Source organism: Ambystoma mexicanum, chromosome 6p (genome assembly GCF_040938575.1).
Source record: "Ambystoma mexicanum isolate Mex_15411 chromosome 6p, UKY_AmexF1_1, whole genome shotgun sequence".
Lineage (NCBI taxonomy): Eukaryota > Metazoa > Chordata > Amphibia > Caudata > Ambystomatidae > Ambystoma > Ambystoma mexicanum.
The window spans coordinates 882692057-882714466 of NC_090935.1; the positions used below are offsets into that span (position 1 = coordinate 882692057).

Here is a 22410-nt window from a genome sequence, read left to right on the forward strand (position 1 = left end):
TGCTCAGAAAATCAATAATGGGAAATATATACAGTTGTAATGCGGTACCACAATTATTATCAGATCTCATTAAAGTGCATCAACTATACTGTCAAAATGTCACGAAGATCAATAACAAGGAAACCAGTAATAGCAATAGCAAGGAAAACAAGATGTTTGAAACAATAGGCAAAATATTGGCCTCTACCGATAAGCACAGTTCTGTGTGGAGATCCCCCCACCTGGGCAACCTGTAAAGCAAAGATGTATCACAAGCCCAGTCCATATATTGTTCTACGAGTCTTATTTCCCGCTACAACAGTTCTACAGCCCCAATGTACCTGGAATTGTAGCGTTCGTCGTCAGGGAATCGACGGCCCTTCTTGAGTGCCCTCCCTTTAAGGCAGGAGTCAAGGGTCGTCGAACGTCTGACAGAGAACAGGGTGAACTAGGGCGGTGAAGTGGCGGCTTCGTTCCTAGAGGTGCTCGTCGACGACGGAGTGTTGGCTTCCTGCAAGGAAGAGGTGTGCGGGGCCCCTCGGTGACGATAGTTCTGGACCGCAAAGAGATGATGAAGAACTGTGACCCAGCAAGGGTGTTGAGTCGTCGGCATCTCTGTGGTCTTTAGGTGGCGGGAAACCCACCAGTGGATGCTCCTCGGCGCATCTACGGTCGGGCCTTCTCCAGCGGGATAAAGTGGGCGGCGATCAGTGGTGGCTGGTGACTTTGAAAGGTGGTGGGGCGGAAATTTAGCGCACCAAATTTGTGAGTTAGCGCAGAGAGAGAGCAAGCTAACCCATGTCAGGGAGGGTGTGGGGGGGATTTCCCTCATGAACACTTTTGAAAAATTTCTTCCAAAATGTGCAATTTACTGTCAAACCCACAGCCATTGTTGGTAGCAGGTGTACAATGGAATGAGTGTTTGTACATCTAATAGCAGTGCCTGGCAAAAGCTTCAAACTTATGCACGAGCCAAAAATGTTGGCTTTGCCAATGCTTGTTTCAAACAAGCCTTCAATGGCTTTGCCAATGCTTGGTTTGAACTGGACTTCAGTGAAGGACACGCAGAGTGTTCATAAATCGAGCGGATGAAGGCAGGCCTGGTGAGACATTTTTATTACACCAGTAGCGCGTTTACAACTTCAATTAAGTCAACTAATTTGCCTTCCCTACTCCCTCCATAGTTTGCATTTTGTCTCATCAGGTACCCTACTGTAATCTCCCAGAGTGCAGAATGGTGCCTTCCCCACGCCCAATAGTCTTTGGAGTTCACCTACATTTTATATTAGCACCTGAGGGATTTACCCCACCGAGAGTGCTAATAGCAATAATACCTGCTGCTGGGGCAAGGCTGCATCAGCCAGTAACAGCGCTGGGGCCCAGCATTATAACTTAAGTCCTGGGCCAAACCAGTCTGCAGACAGAGGTATTACTCCTTAGCTAAGTTTTCGTAAAATTATTTATACGTGAATACGCTTGATCATAAATGTATCTTAGACCACAAAATAATTGTTGCTTGGCTACGTTTTAAAAAAGAGAAGCATAAAATGTTTTAAACTACTCGCCCCTTACGAAGATGAAGAGTAGGATGTCTTCAATTAAACCCTCCTTGGGGACAAGACTAGTATGATTGCTTACACTGCTCTCTTATTGCCAGAGTCCTAGCACATCTATTCATTCACCAGAACACCCGTGGAGGTCATGCAGCGTATGGTATCTCTCACTACTATGGTGGGCCATATCTTTCAGCAACAGCCTGAAACTACGTTCTCAGATGCTAAAATTCAAGTGCCTTGAGGCTTTTCATATCCTTGTGTTTGCCATATGAAAATCATCCTGCTACCTTGTCTATTTTAGTACTAACATGCCAAAGTGTCATGTTTGTATGCAGTGCGCTCCTCATGCGTTAGTAGCAGGGGCTATTATTGCGTGATTTAATGGTACTCAGTGTTCCATCTGCAGAAGACAGAGGGGTTGTCTGTGCATGCCGGATTCGAGCTTGTGCCAGAAGGTTGCAAAACATACCTCTGACATAGTGCCTAACTGCCTGAAATATCTTGGAGACAACGATCCTCGGTGCAAACCCCAAACATTACCTGTTATTTTTGAAAGAATAAAACGTTCAGCAACAATTCATGTCTTGTATACTGCAAAGTCATCGTCTCGTACTACATAGCTCTCAACTCACCCCCTTTTGGCGGGTGTCACCCGCCTTCAAAGCAGACGAATCACCCGCCAAGTCCCTCATACGACCATTCACTTCAATGGGCCTCTCACCCGCCAAAAAGAAAATTGGGTGTTTTCACCCGCCTAGGTGACAAAAAAGGTTGGGAGCTATGCGTACTAGGAAATCGCATACTACAGTCCCTTGCTTCAATAGAAAACGAGACCTGCATTTAATGAATTGTAGTGCAGTGGCGGCTTAGATTAGGCAGCCACCTTCCCCTTTCCCCCGAGAGCGGCCTTCCACGAACCTTGCAGCACGAATGGCACACATGAAAAACAAGGCACACGTCACCGGGCCTGCTGCGGTGCGGACACTCTCTCCTGCTCCCGCACAGAAGCACTCTTCAGCGACCCTCCACACTGTTCCATGACACCTTGCATGCACTTTTTCCCATTAAATTCTCTCGCGTTATTTTCGTTTGCAATATTTAATTTACCGGAGTTGCCATTGCTGTTCTCTGGGCAGTTAAGCCTGGCGCACGCGCACACCCTCTGCCATCACCCCGCCCCCACACTCAAATGTCATTGGGTGGCCAGGGTATCGCTTCTTCGTTGCGCTGTTAGCGCACATTTTGAAGCTGGCGGGGCCACCCCTCAAGCGCCCCGCCAGCCTCCTAGTTTAAAGGCATTAGAAACGTTACGTAGAGTGCGTGGAGCTCAGAGCTCCACGCACTCTACCATTGGAAAAGCTGCGTAAAATGGGACGCGCCCCGCTGTAGCAGCCGCCCCATAATAGAAACTCCTATGGGCCAGCTGCCACAGCAGGGCACGTCCATAGGACGGTATTCGCCACAACGCCCACACGCTGCTGGCAAATGTTAACAGATTCAAAAGAAGAAAGTCTTCTGAATCTGTAAACTACTGGGGAACACTGTCACACCTGGTGGGGGCCTAGGTTGGGGGGGCGGCGCCCTGCCGCCCTATGATAGCGGCCGCCACTGGCGGCGATGCAGACGAGAGCATCCTTGGATCAAATGAAGTTCTTAGGCAAACGTGTGCACGGCGGCTCCAGTCGGCGACGACGGTCATCGACAGTGGCGGACAACAGTCCGGGCGCTTCTCTTTGGGATTCTGTGGCAGTCCCCATCTCCGGTCAGCAGCCTGCTATAGGTCTGTCTACCAGGGAGCTTTGGCAAAGATCAGCTGGTGCACGATGGTCCCTCGTAGCTTTGGAAGAGGGCGCCTTACCAGGTCCTCTGTGGGTCAGTTCTTGGAGACACAGCAGCTTTCAGATTGTGAAGGAGAGCAACAGCAATTCTTCTCTTCCAGCCGGGCTTCAAGGTTAAGCTTCAGTTGCACTCCAGTTACTGTTCAGCTTCTGAATACGAATTCTAGCAGTGAGAGGCCCCCAGATATACTAGACACCCACAACACAGAATGCATATTCGTCAGACACTCCATTCACCCAGGTCCCACCCACAGGCATACCCACAACATACAGTCGTTGGGAAGGCTCCAGCCAGTCTGGCCTGGACTTCACAACAACACCACATATGGAACTTCCACCCAACAGCCGGTCAGGGGGAAGGGACAGAGTCAGGGCTTCCCAGGACTTTGGGAAAACAAGGTAATAGGCATTAGAAAGCAAGAGGCCACAGGGGCCATCTTGTTTCCTATCAGAAATCAACTGATTCCAATGGCAGGGCCTGGGTATCCCAAAATAGAGGCTACTCAGGGCACCTGTCAAATTCAGCATGGAGCTGCCACCAGCCCATACCCTGCTCTGCAGGCCACACACAGGTGCCCAAAACATACACTAGGGGTGTCATAAGGGTATCCCATGGTTCTGTACACCAAACCAAATGGGAGAGCTGCACCGCCAGGAGTCCCACATGAACTCCTGCGCAGAAAACACGGCAGAACACACGATAAAAGGCAGTAAAGGACACGGATACAAAGGCCCTGTCCTTCCGATGCATTTCCAGCATCACACAAGGGTACCTTTCAGTCCTCTTACCCTTTTCTTGCTGTCTGTAATCAGACTGATAAACAAGTTGCATTTCAAGGCCAACATTAGCAGTCCATCATGAGGGTATTTATGGTCTAACATAAGTACAGTACACTTTTCATTAATAGCTGACACAAGGAAGGTATACCTGCCATAGTATAAATGTGGGACAGATCATGTGAAAAATGTGCACATAATCCAGAATAGACACGCGTCTCAGATTAACTGCCTCACAGAATGCAAAAGTGCTCAGGCATGGCTACAGGAGACACATTGGATGCAAGGAGTAAGCTACACATACCATATAATAGATAGTGGCTGGAGATTAGAAGCTACCAGAGAGGTGTCCTTATCCAGACAGATTGAGATTATAAGAGGGACATGATTTTCAAGCAGCATAATTACCATTATATAGCAAAGAAACAAGTAGATTTGATGTGCAGTATATCAATGCCTACTATTTTTAAAGAGGAAGCAGCACTATAGCCAGTGAAACCATGAGAATGAAATAACTATAAATGCCGACAATTTTGAAAGCTTTAAGAGACTGGGATTTTTGATAGGTTAGGCAATACAAGATTGAATGGGATGTTTAGGATCACAGATTAGTTAAGATATGAAGCTGGGATTTTTCCTCACTCTGCAATTTCTGCACTTCACCACTTTCTTTTTCAGCACTTACAATGAACTAAAATAATCACATTGTATAGAACTGACTTGGAAAGTAGACAAATAGTATAACCCAACATGTCAACTTTGAAAAACAAAATGATATAGAAGCGTATTATGAAAAATGGTAATGATTGTTGCGTCATTGTCTCCATCAACAAGGCAAGTAATTGACATGATCTTAAAATACTTTTTTCTGGGTTTCTCTTTTCTATTTTAATGCTTTAAATTCACCGAAAACACAGGCTTGTGAAATTGTTATTCATAAATGAGCAGACACACCTTTGAGTTGTACAAAAAAGCCAACCGTTTTATGTCAAAGAAGCAGACTTTAAAATATGCTTGCCAGAAGCCTTCAATATCTGGTCCTCTCTCCTCTATCTAGAAGCCCTTCCACACAAGTGATCTAAAGTAAAAAAATAATGATCGGGCAGTGGGCTAAACAATGCCAGCAGCATTTGAAAAGGCATTCATTTTCACAGAAGACACCACAGTAATGTCAGTGATATAAATGATTTGTCCAAGATCACTGTACTGTCTGCTGGCATAGCCAGGATACAAGCATGAACAATTTGGTTGCACATTTGGGTGCCTCACTGTTTCCAGTTGGTAAGTCGGAACTTGGGTTGAGACCAGACACATCTGCGCTAGACACCACAAGAATGTCAACTGAGTAATTCTCTAAAATACATTTCAAAAGATTCAAGCATCCATTTTTGGTGGCTGAAGTGTTTATTCTGATTTTGCCGACATGTGTTTCGACCTCAGGGGTCATCCTCAAGGCATGAAAAAATAAAGTGTTTATGGTTGTTAAGGCGTTTTCGTTCTGATAGGAAGCGGCCCCTGTAATGTCATGGGGTGGGTAATCCACAGTGCAGCTTCACTGGCCTGAAGACTTCTTCGTATGGGTTGAGATGGTCATAAGTAATCAGAATAAACACTTCAGACACAAAAATTGATGCTTGAATCTTGCAAATTTTATTTTTGAGAATTACTCTCTTGACATTGTTGTGGTGCCTAGTGCGAATGTGTCTGGTCGCAGCACAAGCTCCCACTTTGTAGTGGTGCATGTGGCATGACGCAGACATAGTGAACCTTGCTTGTGGTCTTAAACTGTGGCCACTGTCCCTAAAGGCCACTCCCTGAACAAAATACCCCTTCTAGAGTGCCCAGATGGATGGCCTCCAGCCAGGTCGCAAGCAGTCATCCTGACTACAGCACGGAGGGCCCTACCTCGGCATACTGTTTCCGCCGCCCGATATTAAGCCCCCTTAATAGAAATGTCTGCTTGACTCAGCAACTCAGAAATGTGGACTTGGAGAACATTCCAGGCACTATTATTTGGTTTTTGCTTGGAATCCTCATTCACGACTGCTGAGCCAAGCCAAATGTATTTGTTGCTTCGGTTCAGGCTTGCATGTACCTCCCTGCTATGTGGTTGAGTGTCTCCCACTGCCTCAAATTACTCCTGCGCCTCTGGCACCTATCACTTTCTCACCTAGTGCCTGGCCCCTTCTCCCCGGCTATCCTTACTCCCTGCATGAGAAGGCCCGCAAATGTTGTCGCACAACCTGCCCTGCCATGGCAGCGCCCTGCAGCATGGCCATGTTGCCATGGCTGCAGCGAACTCTGGCGACACAGCGGCTAGTGTGAATGTGCTTTTTCGGTTTGAGTGGATTATGGGTCAACCCCCACAGTTGGTAAGAGAAATAGAATTGGGGAGCAGGGGGTGGAATTCTGGGGCATTGGGTGCCGGAAGCCTTCCGCTTGAGGCATTAAGGCAGGCTTCTGGCCACCTAATGCCTGGGAATTCCACCCACCAAACCCCTGCACCCAGGATTAGTACTGTCACTCATCTCTGACAATGTGTCATTTCTCTACAGCAGCATTGAAAGTAAGCCCTTAGTGTACACGGTTATGGGAGGATAGCTCAGGGGCAACGTGCTCGCCTTGGAAGCAAGACGACGCGGAGCAACACAGATTCGATCCCTGGGTCCGTGCTCAGAAACCTCTGGGTATTAAGCGTGTTAGAAATAATTTATCATATCATGTGTGCAGATCTACTTTAACCGCTGAACTGATATCAGACCTACAAGATGTTTCAGAATCCACAAATTAGACAGAGTCCAAATCAATGTTTTCATTGTTTTACTTTGTGCAATGCTACATACACATTATAAATATAACATCATTTGCATGTGTAAATGCTTGATATGACATGCTTCTTGTGCTCAATGAGAGGAATCACATTGTTAGGTAGACATTATTCTTAAAAACAATATTTTCATTGAATGAGGTTTGAACCCCCAACTTGTGAAACAGCATGGAGTGAGGTATTTGCTTGGGTATCTTGGAATGAGAGAAGTAAGGGATAATAATACAAATGCAGTTGAAATCAAACAAATGCATAGTGGCTGCGAGTGCAGACGAGCAACGGGGCAATTTCCTAAACATGCATGCACATGCCAACTCATAAGCAAGCAAGCAGTTTATTAATGTCACCTGACCCACAAGAGGGCATGCGAATGCTGCTCTTTATTGCCGGGATAACATTGGTTGTGCATTCATTGTAGAAGGGACTGATGCCAGACCTGGCAATAGGAGTTGGCATGGATTGCTGCACGACTCACATGAAGAGTCATCATTAAAATCAACATCATATGTGATCCATGTGCATTGCACTTTATTGCACATGTTATTGGCAAGAATGTAGCACCTGCATGAGGTGTGCACTTCCGTGTTAGAAAAGTAAACTGATAATAAGATCTATATTGACTAACGGCCAATTCGTTTTGACTAAAATGTATATCGTACATGGGTGACAGCCATGAACATGGTCAGGTGCCTGCCATGTACTGCATGTAGATAAAACATCACTTTCATTTTAGCAGCATTAAGTGGCACAGATGTGCAACATACATTTACAATATTTCCCCCCACACTATTAATAATCACACGGGGGCTTTACCTGTTATAAAACATGGGTGTCTTAAAAAATAATTCTCATGACATAGTCTGCTTTATTGCGAAAAGTATAGGTTATACACATTGCAAACGTATCTGGTGAGCAACAGAGTATACTTTACATAGGGGAAACACCAGGAGGGCATGGGGTATTACATGTAGGGTGCGGGCTCAGCAGAGGAGATGGAATGGGTGGATAAAGTGCCTGCAGAAATAACTCAACATCGAGGCGCTGTAGACCGCACAGGAGAAATGAGGATATCATACAAACATGCATGTGCACTTGGCTAGGTGCACAGGGCCGTGTGAGCCTACTTTGAGAGGCATAACAAAGCACATGGCCAACATGCACGTGCTGGTTCCGCCCCATTGGTGGGCAACGTTGTAAACAGTGACTGGGACGATTGAAGGAGTGTCATTCAGTAGGTCAATGATTGGACCGTATAATAATAATAATAATTTAGCATTTATATAGCGCTACTTATTATTACCCACGGTGTGTGGTGCTCATTTATTCATCGGAAGGATGAAAGGCTGAGTTTGGCCCTGCCGGGATTCGACCCTGCGTCAGCAGGCTCTGCACAGATGTCAAAGCGAGCGCTCTACTCGCTGTGCCACTTGACCGGCTAGAAAGTGTATACAATGTACTCCAGGAAACGGAAATGATACAATGAATCCTGACTTGAAATGGTGTCAAGCAGTGAAAGAGACGAGTCTGATCAGTTTCATTCAGGAATGGTTGGGAGTTACAAAGCTTCACTTGGTTTTCCAATCAACGCTTGCACTATTGCTACTGCTGGTGCTTTTGCTGGTGCTTTTAATGAAGGAGTGGGCACCTAAGCTAGTTCGACGGGTTGTTCACGGTGGCACTACTCTGAAAAAGCTCTCGGAGGAGCGCAAACATTGCACAGCTCTTCATGGCTGTCCTCTGAATGCACCTACAGTTCAGGGGGCACGAGGCTCTACACCCCAAGGACAGGAGACTACAGCAGAGGGTCACTTATACCTGCAGGTGCTTCTAGCTACGGACAGAGACAAGCAGTAGTAAGGACGAAGGGACATACAGACCACGAGAAAACAGGGCCGAGCACCATAAAATGAGCCGTTTGTCAGGGCCAAAAAAAGCTGTTTCACGTGCGTCATGTGAAGGTTCTTCCATTTGCAAGAATCAATCCAAGCCCCTTTCCCCAAAAGCCTTCATGTTAATGCAACTAGTAGCAAACATGACTCTCAGAATCCCGGATAGAGCCGATTTGATACGTTTTATGATAAATGCATGTACAATAGTGTCAGGGTAAAACCCGCTTTTTAGGTTATCCCACCATAATAAGGGAAGCAGGAGATGTTTAATACTTCATTTACTGCTAAGAAGCCGGTTCCCCAAACGTGTTTGTCCAACAGGTGCTGGTATGCACCCACTTCACAAGTTGGAAGTGGTGAGTCACAGAGAGAGTGAGTATGTGAACATCACGGGAACTCCCATTTTCACCCCTTTCTGTAATTGAGAAATCCGGTGCACTCCCTCACACAGAAAACACTGTCATGAATGCACAAAAGGGCAGTGCTTTAAGTGGGCTGGGCCCCGATCCCACCACTTGACAGCGGGTCATTGACCCGTCACGGCCTCAGCGGCGACGCGAGATGTGCCCGCCATCATTAAGTCAGGCAGCTGTGACTGACAGAAGTGCAGGGAAGTCACAGCTTCGTTCAAACTAGTTAGCGCAAAGCTGTGGCTGCACCGCACTTCTCTCAGTCACAGCTCAGGAAATGCACAGCGTCCCACCCACCATTAACACCCTTTTGTCTCCAATTCCTGTTGTGCTATTTACAGAATAGGGCTGAGAGTAAAAGGCCCAACAGGAGTGGAGACAAAAGGGTGTTAATGGTTGACCCATTAACCCTATGAAGGGACCCAGCCTTCTATGCCACATCTTGGTTTTGGAAGAAAAAAGAGCGACAGGCACCTGGGGAAGGGGGACAACCAGGGGCACAGCCGGACGCTTGGCAGGAGAGGTACACAACGCGGAGGGGTGGGGGGAAATGCAGGGAGGTGGGTGGCCTTCTGAGGGGGCAGAGGAGTTGTTCACTCAAGTGAGAGGAGGAAGGAATGAGAGGCTAGGAGAAGAAAGAAAGAAAGAAAGTAAGAATGAAAGAAAGAAAGAAAGAAAGAAAGAAAGAAAGAAAGAAAGAAAGAAAGATAGATAGAAAATGGATGGCTGGTGTTGGTTAGGAAGTTATTTTAGGGGCCGTTACAGCATTTGCATAACAGAACAGAGCTGAGAACAGACGCAGAGGTGTTAAACAACTTTGGCCTATCAGTGGAACCCAAAGGCACACACCACCTCTGTCTAGGGTGACCAGATTTAAAAAGTAAAAAACCAGGACAGGGCAACTAACATAAAAGTAAGACTAAGGGCCTCATTATAAGGCTGGCACTCCCGTAATGAAGGGGGCCGGTACGGGACCAGACCCCTTCATTCCAGGAGCGCCGATTACGTGCTTTCCATCGCGGGACCCGGATCGCATGCCTGGTAATACCAGGCGTGCTTTCCGGGTCCCGCGAGGGGAAGAGGGAGGTAATAACGGGCCAGATATAATCTGCCCGTTATGACCTACCTCCCCATTCCCATTGAGCCCTATGGGGGATGGGTTCCTGCAAGGAGGAATTACCGGGTCCTCCTATGTTGGAGTAACCCGGTAAGTCCCCATTGCAGGAACCCGGTAATGGAGCCCGGAATGGAGGTAGCCATGGAGCTAATAGCTCCATGGCTACCTCCATTCTCGTAATAAGGCCCAAACTCTTGAAAGTGGCTGTCAAGGTACTACACTTCAGTAGTGTTTGGAGGAGAAGGTGGGTTTAAGTGTTACTGTTCAAATAAACCCACATTTTAATTAATTTATCACAAACTAACACTATCTTAAATTGTAAAATGCAGCATTTCTTCTGTGTGAGCTGGGCCTGCCAGCTATGAAGACCTACTCCCAAAAACCGGGACCACTGCATTTTCCAATGGGAGCATAATCTTGAGATGGGGGGACAGAGCAGAAAAAACCAGGACAGTCCCGGCAAAACTGGGACGTCTGGTCACCCTACCTCTGCCCCGCTACTCCCCTGTTCCCACCCTCTCTTCCTCACATGGTCATAACCATCTCTTATTTCTTAAACAATGCCTCCTAAAAGCAGGCATCGCGGCCTTCACTCCAGAGTACACCCCAGCGCATTTAAAAACAGAAGCATTTGTAAACTTTTCTGTTTGCTTGTTGGGGTGGGAGGATATGAGGGTCCCCTGGTAGTGCGCTTTCGTAGCAACATCTTCAACCTGTCACCTTACCCTGTCGGCAGCACACCCACGTGCAGGAGCTGGGCTCTGCAACCATGCCCTGGCCGGATTGGGCAATGGCAGTGGTATACAAACTTGTTTATGTCGAAGCCCCTGAGTAATAAAGTTGTTGGTAGGCCCCCCTCCCCGAATGCAAGGACTGCTTGTATTTTATATTAAAAGCAGTCAACTTTCTCTCTTCTTAAAAAGCCTCACCATCAGCAGTGCAATTAAATGATTTGGCCAGGACCACACGTTTTGGTTGTACCAGCAGTGTTGCATTATGCGCTTAGTTATGTAGACGAGACCACCCCTATTAATTTTTACATGCTCTTCTTTAGGCCACGCCTTCAAGTTTTAGGCCACGCCCATCGGGCAAGCCACACCCCCAAATGAAGGCCCCCCCTCAATTTCTTACCCCACTTAAAGCACCTCAAAGGGGTACATATTGTGTAGAATCAAAAGCCGCCCCTGACCTGTACCTGTTTCAAGCAGACAGCGGGTACATACAAATACCTCTCTGACCCTTCTGTGCACTTACTTTCATTCTGAACAAGCAGCAAAAGGAGCCCTGCCCCTCCATCATTCATTCATAGCATCCCCCCAACACGGGTGCAAATGCGCCCAACCCGTTTTCATTTCAGCGTGATAAGTCATCAGGTTTTTTCTTAAATACCCGACTAGTATAATAACTCTCTGCCACAAAGCATGAACCGAAACATCACAGAAATTATTTAGTTTTTGTCCCAAGTATGGCCCAGAAATAAAATAAAAATCTTGGACAAAATCATGAAACACAAACAAACATGCAAAATCAATGTGTTCCTGCTGTTGACGAAATTGTGGTTTCCAGTGCCCTGGGCGTGAAGGAAACGCGAACACACGAGGCCTGGCTCCAAACTGACCACGAGGTGGATGCAGGCCTCGCCATGCGCAGGCATTATTCAGAAATGATTGCCCGGCCTCCCGCTAACCAGAAGTGAAGCGGGCCGACTCAAGGTGCACTGCCATGGCCCAAACGATGGACCCTCAATCAGGGGGGCTGTCGCCTGTGGCTTGCCAGATGTTCTGGAAGAGGATTCCGAGGATCTCTAACCATTGTCTATGCTGGCTAGGGCAGATGGTAGTTGTAGTCTAAAACATCTGAAGAGCCAAAGGTTGCAGAACCCTTCCCTACATGATGACAAGCACACAGTAAAACGTTAAAAGTTGTACAAGATAACTGAATAAATAATGCATCATTTTATGAGGTCTATACTTTGAAAAGGAATACATGTTCTCCAATGTGCGCCTTGGCGCAATTGTGCACAGGACCAGAATCATGAAGAACAACAAAAGGACAATAACAGATGTTGGTTATCTGCTCAATTACCCGCCAGGAGAGCACTAGTGCTATCGAAATGTCTACACTGCACCATATATGCTCGGGGCTGCTGCGTGGCAAATGCATTGTGGCTAGTAATCTGGAATTCGCTGGATAGGCACCTTAGCCCACTTCCCTTTAAAGCAATAGTGTGCAGAGGTATTACTTATTTCTAGAGGAGCACCACAAATTGCATCATTTCAAAAATAAAGACGCTCTTGTCAACAAGAGGTACATTACAACATAAGACAATAATCATTTAAACACACCATTGCACTTGTTCACTAAGGCCCCATTGGGGATGGACACATGGACACTGTCATTCGTTTCAGGAACATCACATGGTTTCCCAGTATTTGCTACAGCCAGTTACAAATATCAATGAAAAACCAAAACACAAATAAATTACAGAGGAGTTAAATACAGCACACACTGAAGGCTGTATAATTTAAAATGGAGCCGGAATAATCTGGATTTTCACAACACATTGGAGTGCAGCACACGCTGGGCATACCTGGGCAAGGAATGCACAGATGTGTGGAAGCGAAAATGCAATCTGTCCATGTGTAAATACATTGGTGCTAGGTCACATGCAGTGCAAAGTCTCTTGAACTGACGCTAATGCAACTTGCACATTAGCAACATGCATTTGCCCTGGTGCATATAAATGGACGTCAGACCCATGGGACACAGCATATTTGATCAACATTTCATCCCATCATTTACATCTATCATAAAAATGAGTCAAAACAAACGTATGACTTTTCGCACTCACAGAACGGCTGTTATATACAACAATATAATTCATGTGCACCCTGTTTTTGTCACAGGATCTTATGTTCATAGACAATTGCTATTAATACATACGTGTAATGATAGACAGTCCATACTGAGTGCTTGCGTGCAATGAACTGAAGCCCCGTTTCAGCTGCATCCATTGCCCCTGCCTGGGCTTTGATGCCATGCGTCGTCTACATATGTGCAGTGCCACACTGCACCTCTAGGAGCGCTAGAGCCGCATTGTGATTGGCTGTCAGTTAAGGCAAGAGATTGTGGACAGCACATTCAGCCACTTGGAGCAGAGATGACAATTTCTCAGCATCCCGCCCAATGCTTGTCTTGTGATCTACAGTACAATCAAAACATACCACTTCCATACGATTGTTTCATAAAAACAAATGATCAACTTTCGGGCGAACGCTGCACAATTCGTTAAGGCCAAATGGCTTCCCAAGAGAAGGCCCTATTTTCTCTCAGAGTCCGATCTATTCTAACATGCCTAATAACACTGGCTGGCAGAAGTGCTTCGCACATGGCGGAAGTCATGGTTGAAAGCTGGAGTTGAGCTTGGTCTTCAGAGCCTTTCTGAGATCAGTGAAGAAGTTTGCCAGAGAACTGGCCATGGCAGAATCGACCGCGGATCGGGGCAACATCCCGCGCAGGTCCGTCTGAATGTAGCCCGTCAGCAGACTCTGGTCTGGGTTGCTCTTCAGCGGGAGGCAGAACCAACCACAGGGGTGATTGAATCCACGGACACAGTTTGGTTGGACCTCTCCATATTCAACACTAACACCTATCAAAAAAGGAACACAAGACATTCTGGTTTATATGTTAGGGAAGGAAAATCAAGCCACCCTCACAGCCACCATGCAAGCACTCCAAGGTAATATCCCACTGCCTCTCACTCCTGCTCTTAGGAACAATAAACTTTTCTATGCGCATATTTTTCCCCAATCCAATTTCTACAACATAGTTAAAAGCATTGATATGGAGGCTCATTACAACATTGACGGTCTGGAAAAAAAGCCGGAAAAATTGCTGGTAATTCTGGCATCAGCATTTTTTTTCCAAACCGGCAAAACACAAGTCTGCCAGTAGTTCAGGCCCCGACCAGCAGCAAAATGCTGGAATCACTGGCACCGGTAGTACTAGTTCCGTTGATTCCAGCAATCCAATCCCTGGGAACTTAACGTCACTCCGCCCAACCCCCGTAATATCCCGGTGATTCCAGGCAACATAGACGGTAAGGTGGGTTTACTGGTAACCCACCAGAATTACCGGCGGGTTACCAGCAAACCCGTAATGAGGCCCCATGTTGTTGCGGCTCTCAGCCGTTTGTGCTAATTTGAAACATGTTCTACTCTTGTTGCCTGCCCAATAGATGTACTGCATATTTGTGTTCTCCTGCCCCTAGAATACATAAATACACAATCCAAGTATGGTATTTTATTCTGCTCATAGGCCGCGCTCCCCATTTTTGAGGGCAAACTGTCACCATGCAGATGTAAGTATTGCACCTTTAACTCTATATCTCTTCGGACCATATCAAAATTCGCCAGGACGTGAGAATAATATGGATTTATGATGTGGGGTGAGGGCTCTGTGAGAATTAATGTTTGTGCTGTCAGCTCCCAATAGGCATTTGAAATGAGGAATGCGCTTCTGTCACTACAGCAACCAATACCAACACCCCACCCCCACATCTGCCATGGTAGCATTGCACTGTAATATCCCACAGACTCTTACCCCTGCTCTGGGGACCAAACAGGTAAGATACACTTGCATGTGTGCACATGTTTGCCACACCACCAATGCCTTTAGGGAACGTGGTTAGAAGCCTTATTGTATCGCTGGAACTCACAAATACTTCTGCTCATGGTAAGCATTGTGTTCTCTGTTACATGTCCAATATATGCACTGCCATGTTTTCGCTTGTAAGACTGAAAATCAAAAGTTACATTTCTGCTACAAGGCCCCAGTATTATTATTTCTGTCTGATGACATTATTTTTCCATGTTAAGACCTCCTCAGGGGCGCAACTCCCGATTTGCCAATGTAAGGTCTTGTGGGCGGGAGTCTCCTGGCACAGGCAGGCCGCACTGGTTTTGGGTATACTTCTGTGCCCATGTAAGGTCTTATGGGCGGGAGTCTCCTGGCACAGACAGGCAACACTGGTTTTGGGTATACTTCTGTGCCCATGTAAGGTCTTATGGGCGGGAGTCTCCAGGCACAGACAGGCCGCACTGGTTTTGGGTATACTTCTGTGCCCATGTAAGGTCTTTCGGGCGGCAGTCTCCTGGCACAGACAGGCCGCACTGGTTTGGGGTATACTTCTGTGTATCATTTTGAGCTGTACTCTAACCCTGGTGTTAATCCAGTGTTCAATCCAACAGCAGAACATTGTGTCGTGCAGATGTTGCCACGTATGGTCATGGCGCTTGCCTGCCTTAGCGAGTGAGGGTTGAACGTATCCAGAATGGGATGAGGTTGGATACTTGAATGCATTCTGGAATCGACTGTGAATCCGCTCCCGAATGAAAGCGTCGGCAGATGACCGGGACAGTTTGAATGCAGTGGCACTCACTGGTTGGATGGTTGCCAAATGTGTGAATAGAATCCTGCAGAAACTCTGAAGGACTGCATCCTTCCCACATGGCTTTTGGCAGCCAACCCTGCCCAGATTTCCTAACACTGACATGCTTCATTTTCACCATAAATAGGCCCTCCACAAATCTCTCTTTCCCTGGAGGGCACAGCCAAGTCACTATGTCAAGGAACCCTTGATTCCAGACAGCCTTCCTTCTTCATGCATGGTAGATACCAAGTATAGCCATTAGCCTCCTAGGTGGCACGTAAAGTCACATCCCGGGTCCAGCACCAGGTTAAAACAAGGAAGGCTTGTGCCTAAACATCTACAAACAGTGTACAGCTAAAATAATGCAGAAACATGAAGAGTACCAGTACAGATAGTTGAAGGAGAGAGCGACCAGGACCGAGGAAAAGTCCAGAATTGCCATAGTTGCTCCTCCTGATGGAGTCCAGAGAGTCAGGTATGGAGAGACTAAGCCCAATACCCAAGACAAGGTGTCTGACTTTAATGACCTGTCTGGGGTCCCTTGGGTAGATAGGTTCACACAGTATGTATGTCCTGTCTCCAGACAGTTCAGCAAACGACTCCCGGGGAATGTGGGTGAGCCTCCTACATGAGAGAGAGGGCCTCATTACAAGTCCGTGGGTAACCCAGCCGGTGCTGCCGGCGGGTTGCCGCCGGACTTGCAATATTTACGACCCCAGTGTTCCTGGAAGTCAGGCGCCAGATAATCGTTAATCCCCATTTCCATTTGAGTCCCATAGGACTCAATGGGAACGGGGATGATGGAAGCACCAGCACCGGTGCTTCCGTGAAAGTCAGCGGGCGGCTGCCGTGCTGCCCACCAGGTCAGACCTGGCGGGTGGGGTGGGACATCACCCGCCCGCAGACTCGGAGTGTGCCGGTCCAGTAACAACAGTGCCGGTAGGCTTACCGGCGCCGTTGTTACCGGACCGGCACACTCCTAATGAGGCCCAGACTCTATTAGGGAGATTGGAGCCTGTGGTGGGATTTGGGCTGTAAACTGTAAAGGTCAGAGGGGCTGAGAACGACAGAATTGCCTGGAAGCCATTTTGTTGTATTCGTTACTTTTCAAAAAAACATCATTTATATGGTAAGTATCACATCAGTTCCTTGTGTGTCTTCACTTTGCAATGAGTCATTAGGAGTTATCATTAAAATGAAACACTCTTGCATATGTGTACCGCCTAAAGGCCTACAGTTGCCATAATGTTACCCGCCCAGGCCCCTATGAACTTCATGTCCAGTTGAATGCGAGTTTAAAAAAGGGTTCTGGAAATGTCTCTCCAAAACCAGGCCCCTAATGATTTCGATGCTGACAAATACTATGATTTCCTAAAAGAGGGCTATGGTTACAATCAGGTTTCTCTCGCAGAAAGGGGTACCAGACCTCCCAAACGAGGTCGCAGTAGGCAACGACTCCTCTTACAGTTATGAGAGGGGACCCTTGTATCCTTATCAAAATGAAAACACACAGCCGCCCTCCACATCGGTACAACGGGAGCTGTTTAAGGATGTAGGATAATATGGCAAATCTTAAGAGCAAGAAGATCCTAATTTTATTTTTTTATTTTTTATTTTGCTTCTATCAATTCAATGATTTTGCAAAAACAGGACAAAAAAATCAGTCAAAATTTCTTTTCTGTTCTTTCTTCGCAAGCTTAATTCGACTTGAAGTTAGAGTTTGGGCTTTGCAGTTACCCTTTTAAACTTAAAAGTCTGATTGAATTTCACGCTCAACTTGTACCTTTCGGTAAACTGGAATTTGCTCCTTCTGGATCCTCTGATTTGCGTAGACAAGACTCTAAAGCATTCTTTAATATTTTGGAAGTTGCCAACGCCCAAGTTGTTCTCGATCCACTCATCAGTCGATTCCACCAGGTTTTTTCTTCATACAAGGAGTCACTGTCTATTAGTGGTCTCAAGTAAGCTCTTCTCCACTTTATTGTTTCGGGGCAATGCAGAAGGAGATGCTTTACGGTTTCTGGCTCACGTGTCGTTCCACACAATCGACAGAGGTTTGTTTGAGATTGGCCTCTAATAGCCCTTATTTCATTTGTCGGCAGTAAATTAAGGCGAGAACGCAAGAAGACGGATCTTAACGACTTGTCAGGAAATCTCTTCAGAACTTCGTTCGGTGTATGTAATCTTTTTGGTTCAAAGTTCACGTGACAGAGGAGTTTGTTTTTTCTAGCCAATGTCAAGGTCTCTATCCAATCAAGTTGGTCCATCTTGCGTTTTATTCTCGTAGGATTTTGAATTAGATCTTCTTCGCTGCAACCATTATTGGCCAGAGATACTTGCTGTTTTGCTGCCCAGCAGGAAATGACCTTGCTTCGTCCTTCAGTAATTTCAGAGTTTATTATTTTGTATAGCGGCGGAGATTCTAGCATTATTATTTTTCTGAAAAGCGCCATTTTTCCCACTTCGATTGTTGCTTTTAAGGAGAGAGTTCCCAATTCTCTTCTGATGATCGAGATTCCTGTGGAATTCGGGAGTTGAAGGACTTTGCGCCAAAAATATGCTTCCAGTTTAGGCCAAATTGTCGGAGGAATCGCTAGCATTGCTTCGCAGCCGTACGTCAAACTTGGTATTACTTTACCCTTGTAGAATTTGATAACAGGGAGAAGTGAAAACCGCCCGTATTTTCGATTGATTATTCTGGCCTGTGTAGTTAGTTTTCGGGTCTTGTCCCATAGGTGTTGTTGCATTGAGGCTTCTGTTTTCGAGTTGTCCAGCCACACCCCCAAGTATTTAAAAAGTTTTACCTCTTCAACAGGCGATTTTTCGATGTACCATTTAAACGATTTTGAATTCTTCTTTGATGGTTGGCCTAAAATCAGAATTTTTGTTTTTTCCTTGTTAATTTCTAAGTTGTTGTTCGATATGTAACTGCCCAAGTTGTCAAGTTGCCTTTGAAGCCCAATTTCGGTTTGATCTAAAAGGATGATGTCATCGGCATATAATAGGCGAGTCACAGGTGTAGTTCCAATTTTCGGAGGAAAAGATCTTATCGCATCCGAATTGTCTTTAAGGTCACCCAAAAAGGAAATGAATAGAGCCGGGGCCAGTGGGCAGCCCTGTTTTACGCGTCTAAGGGTCGAGATTTCGTCAGAAAGCCTTCCTGCTTGATCCAGCTTGACCCTGATCGATGTCTTATCGTGGAAAGCCTTTATTGGGTCAAGGATGTTAAGTGGACACTTCCATTTGCCTAATTTTGACCAAAGCAGATTTCTGTCAATTTGATCAAACGCTTGGGTTAGATCAATAAAGGCAACATATACCTTTCCAAGTCTTTGCGTAGATCTTGCTTTTATAATGCTCAGGGCCATGATGTTCGCTGTGGTCCCCGAATTTTTCAAGAACCCTGTTTGAAATGGGTCTCTGCACGGTGCTGTTTTTGCCCATGATTGGAAGCTCCTTAGAAGAAATGACCCATAAAGTTTCCCGATTGTGTCCAGAAGTGCTATTGGACGATAATTTCTCGGGTCGGTTCTGTCTCCTTTTTTGTAGATTGGTGCAATCACTGCAGTGCGCCAAGAGTTAGGAATCGATCTTGTAGCGCTGCAGTTTTTGAATACCTGCTCTATAAAGTTTGCCCATTTCTCTGGATGATTTTTTAGGTCGATATTGGTTATTCCGTCTGGCCCTGGAGCTCTGGACGATTTCAGACGCTTAATGGCCAGTATGATATCTTCTTTATCCGAAAAATCTTCCCATGCGGTTTGGTCTGCCTCCGTCATCGGATCTTCTGTGACTTGACTAGGAATTTGGAAAATTTTGGCGAAATGTGCTTTCCATTGTTCTTCTGGGACATTATTTAAACCTTTTGCGATTTCTCCTTCATTAGAGTTTCTTATTAATTGCCAGAAGGCTCCCGAATTTTTGGTAGCCAGTTTTCTAAGCATTTCTTCAGAGTCCTGTTGGTATAGGAAAATTCTGCGGAAGCGTAACCAAGATTTGTACTTTTTTTGTTCCTTCAAATAGAGGTTTCTAGGATCTTCTGAGATTGATTGTGCTGCCAGTTTCTTTAGCTTTCTCAAGGTAGAACGTTTTGATGCTAATTCCTTGTCATAGGTGTGAATAGGATTCTGGATAAGCTTTCGGGTTTGCCTTCTGGGAATCACAAAGGGAATCAATAAGGGCTGGTAGTCAGTAGGTTTTAATGACTCGTTATTACCCCGTAGACAATGGCTTTTGTAGCTTCTGGACAGTTCCTCTATTCGGTTGGCAGTGAGTCTTAGGCGATTTCCTTGAATATTTGATTCAATGTGTTCTGGCATTATCGTTTTGTCTTCTCCTCCCATAGGCCATACTATTTGCAAAATGTTGTGATCACTCGCCTCAGCCCTTAAAACCTCAAAAGATGAGATTCGGCGGAGCATCTCCTCTGAGACATATATATAGTCAATTGTCCCATTCAGGGCGCCCCTTTCCCAGGTTGGAATGTGGACCGTCTGCGGAAGTGAGTGGTCAATATTGCGAAGATTTCTTGAAGCCATAAGTGATTCCCATTTCTTTCCACAAGATTCCACCTGGCTTTTCGGACGCGGTGATGGGGTTCTTGAGGGATCAGTCGGACATTTGGCGTTTAAATTTCCACTTACAATTATTAGTGGACTATTTTGGGTTGTCATTATGTTGTCTATCTCTCCCTGAATGGATTCAATGAAGAGCCTGTCCGAAATGGCTTGTGGGTTCCAGTAGACCGTAATAACAGTTTTCTCAAGGGAGGTTAAGGTTTGGCTCTTCCTGTCTAGTTGATCCCACTTTATTGAGACTGCAAGGTAGGATTGGGTTGCTGCCAGCTTCTTCTGTATTGAAAGGCCTGAGCCCGATTTGACTGCCACAAGTAGCCCAGATGATGGATGGCCCAAACGACCTTTCTTGGCCGGGGAGATTGCAACTGCAAAGCCGTCAATAGTCGGGGGGGTGGTAAGCCAAGTCTCTTGAAGAGTGATAATATCGAATGCTCCAAGGTTTATTGCTCCAGGTTTATTGAGATGGTTAAAACCCCTAGCATTCCAAGACATCATTTTGAGTGAACGTGACTGGAGATCATATGGCAGACTTTTTATTTTTGGACTTGCATCTACTTTGTTGAAATCCGCCTTGATGCTAGATGGCTTTTGTTGCCATTTCTTTGTTTGCAGAGATGATGATTTCGGGAACCATGCTAGTAGTTGTTTAATCGGGGCAAAAATTGGTAGATTCATTTTAGGTGCTGATTGATTCGTAACTCTGTCAGACAATTTTTGTTCCGACCTTTTTCTCAAGGGCGACAAGGTTCTTTTCTTGGTTTGCACTCTTTCTTCTAGTCTTTCATTGGCTCTGTATGAGTCTATATCTGCTAATTTGCTAATAGTTGAGACTCGATTTTTCAGCTTTTCTCTATTAGCTGATCGATGAGGTGAATCTCTTCTTTGGGTCGATGACCAATTCCGGTCATTAAATTCAGTTTTGGACCTGTAATGAATTTTTTCGTGTTGTTGCGGGGGGTTTTTGGACTCCGAATTCGGTCCGGGTTGCCCACTTTTTATCTCAGAAATCAAGTACCCCTTTCTCAGGAGATCTTCCTTTCCTTCTTTAGTCAGTCTGCCTTTGGCTTCTGCACTTGCGTGTAAAAACGTCTTTGCTTTTTTGTCCTTATGATAGGACTCTACCAGTAGCAGATCATTTGTTTTTAGGTCTTCAAAGTTTTTGACATGTTTCAGAATTTTCAGAACAGTGCCCCTATTTAGGGTAATCTTTTCCAAGTTGTCCGGGATCTGTTCCAGTTTAAAGACTGACGCAAGAGCCAGTCTTTGTTGCTTTGCCATTTTTTGGTTTCGGATGCTGGATTTAAGGTGGAAGTCTTCTTTCGGCTCTGTGGGGAAGGTAGGTTTGTTTTGCAGAAGCTGACCTTCTTTTCGACTGTTTTCCTTGTCTTTTGGTGATTTTAGGTCTGCATAGTTTTGTTTGATTGCCACCGATTTTTTCCATGTGGCGTCTAGACCTCTAGGGTGTCTTTGATTTGGATTCGACCGCTCTTTTATTTGCTCGCTGAACGTCCTCCATTTTTAGGCGTTGGAGGAGTTGCGATTGCTTGGTTTTTAAGCAAACTCACCTCATTTTGCTTTTCAGTGTGAGGTGAAGTTTCACTTGCAGGAGACGAATAAGTGGAAATTTTCATCATCGTTTCGTCTCGTAGGAAGTCAACAACTGTGACAGGAGAGTGAGACTGTGAGTCTTGTGATGGGCTCCTGACAAGTGTTTTCTTTGTCGTGCCTTCGAATAGAAAATGCTTTGGTGGATCCGTTTTTTCTTTTGATTTTCGGTTATTTGAAAGCTTTCTCTCAAAATTGAAGCAGAATTTGTTTGCAAGTTGGTTGTCGACTGACTGTGTCTGTGTACTCATTTCTGTTACTTTTCCAACAATTTGATCAGTTTGTGTTGCACTTTCTCTTGAATCTTTTATTGCAATGGGATGTGATGAGAAAGTTGAGATTTTTGACTTCGGACACTTAAGGTCGCTTACGATTTTGTCATAAATTGCACTGTCGACTTTTTC

At 45.7% G+C, this 22410-nt stretch overlaps 1 protein-coding gene across 1 annotated transcript in view; it reads right to left on the bottom strand.

Annotated features, from left to right (window-relative positions):
- Nucleotides 1-6953: 6953 nt before the first annotated feature.
- The window catches only part of STARD4 (StAR related lipid transfer domain containing 4), a 128872-nt gene continuing 113415 nt past the window's right edge, over nt 6954-22410 (bottom strand). The window contains exon 6 of the mRNA XM_069625489.1: nt 6954-14042. Coding sequence (XP_069481590.1) covers nt 13792-14042 — 251 coding nt within the window. The 3' untranslated portion in view covers nt 6954-13791. The remainder of the gene's footprint in view (nt 14043-22410) is intronic.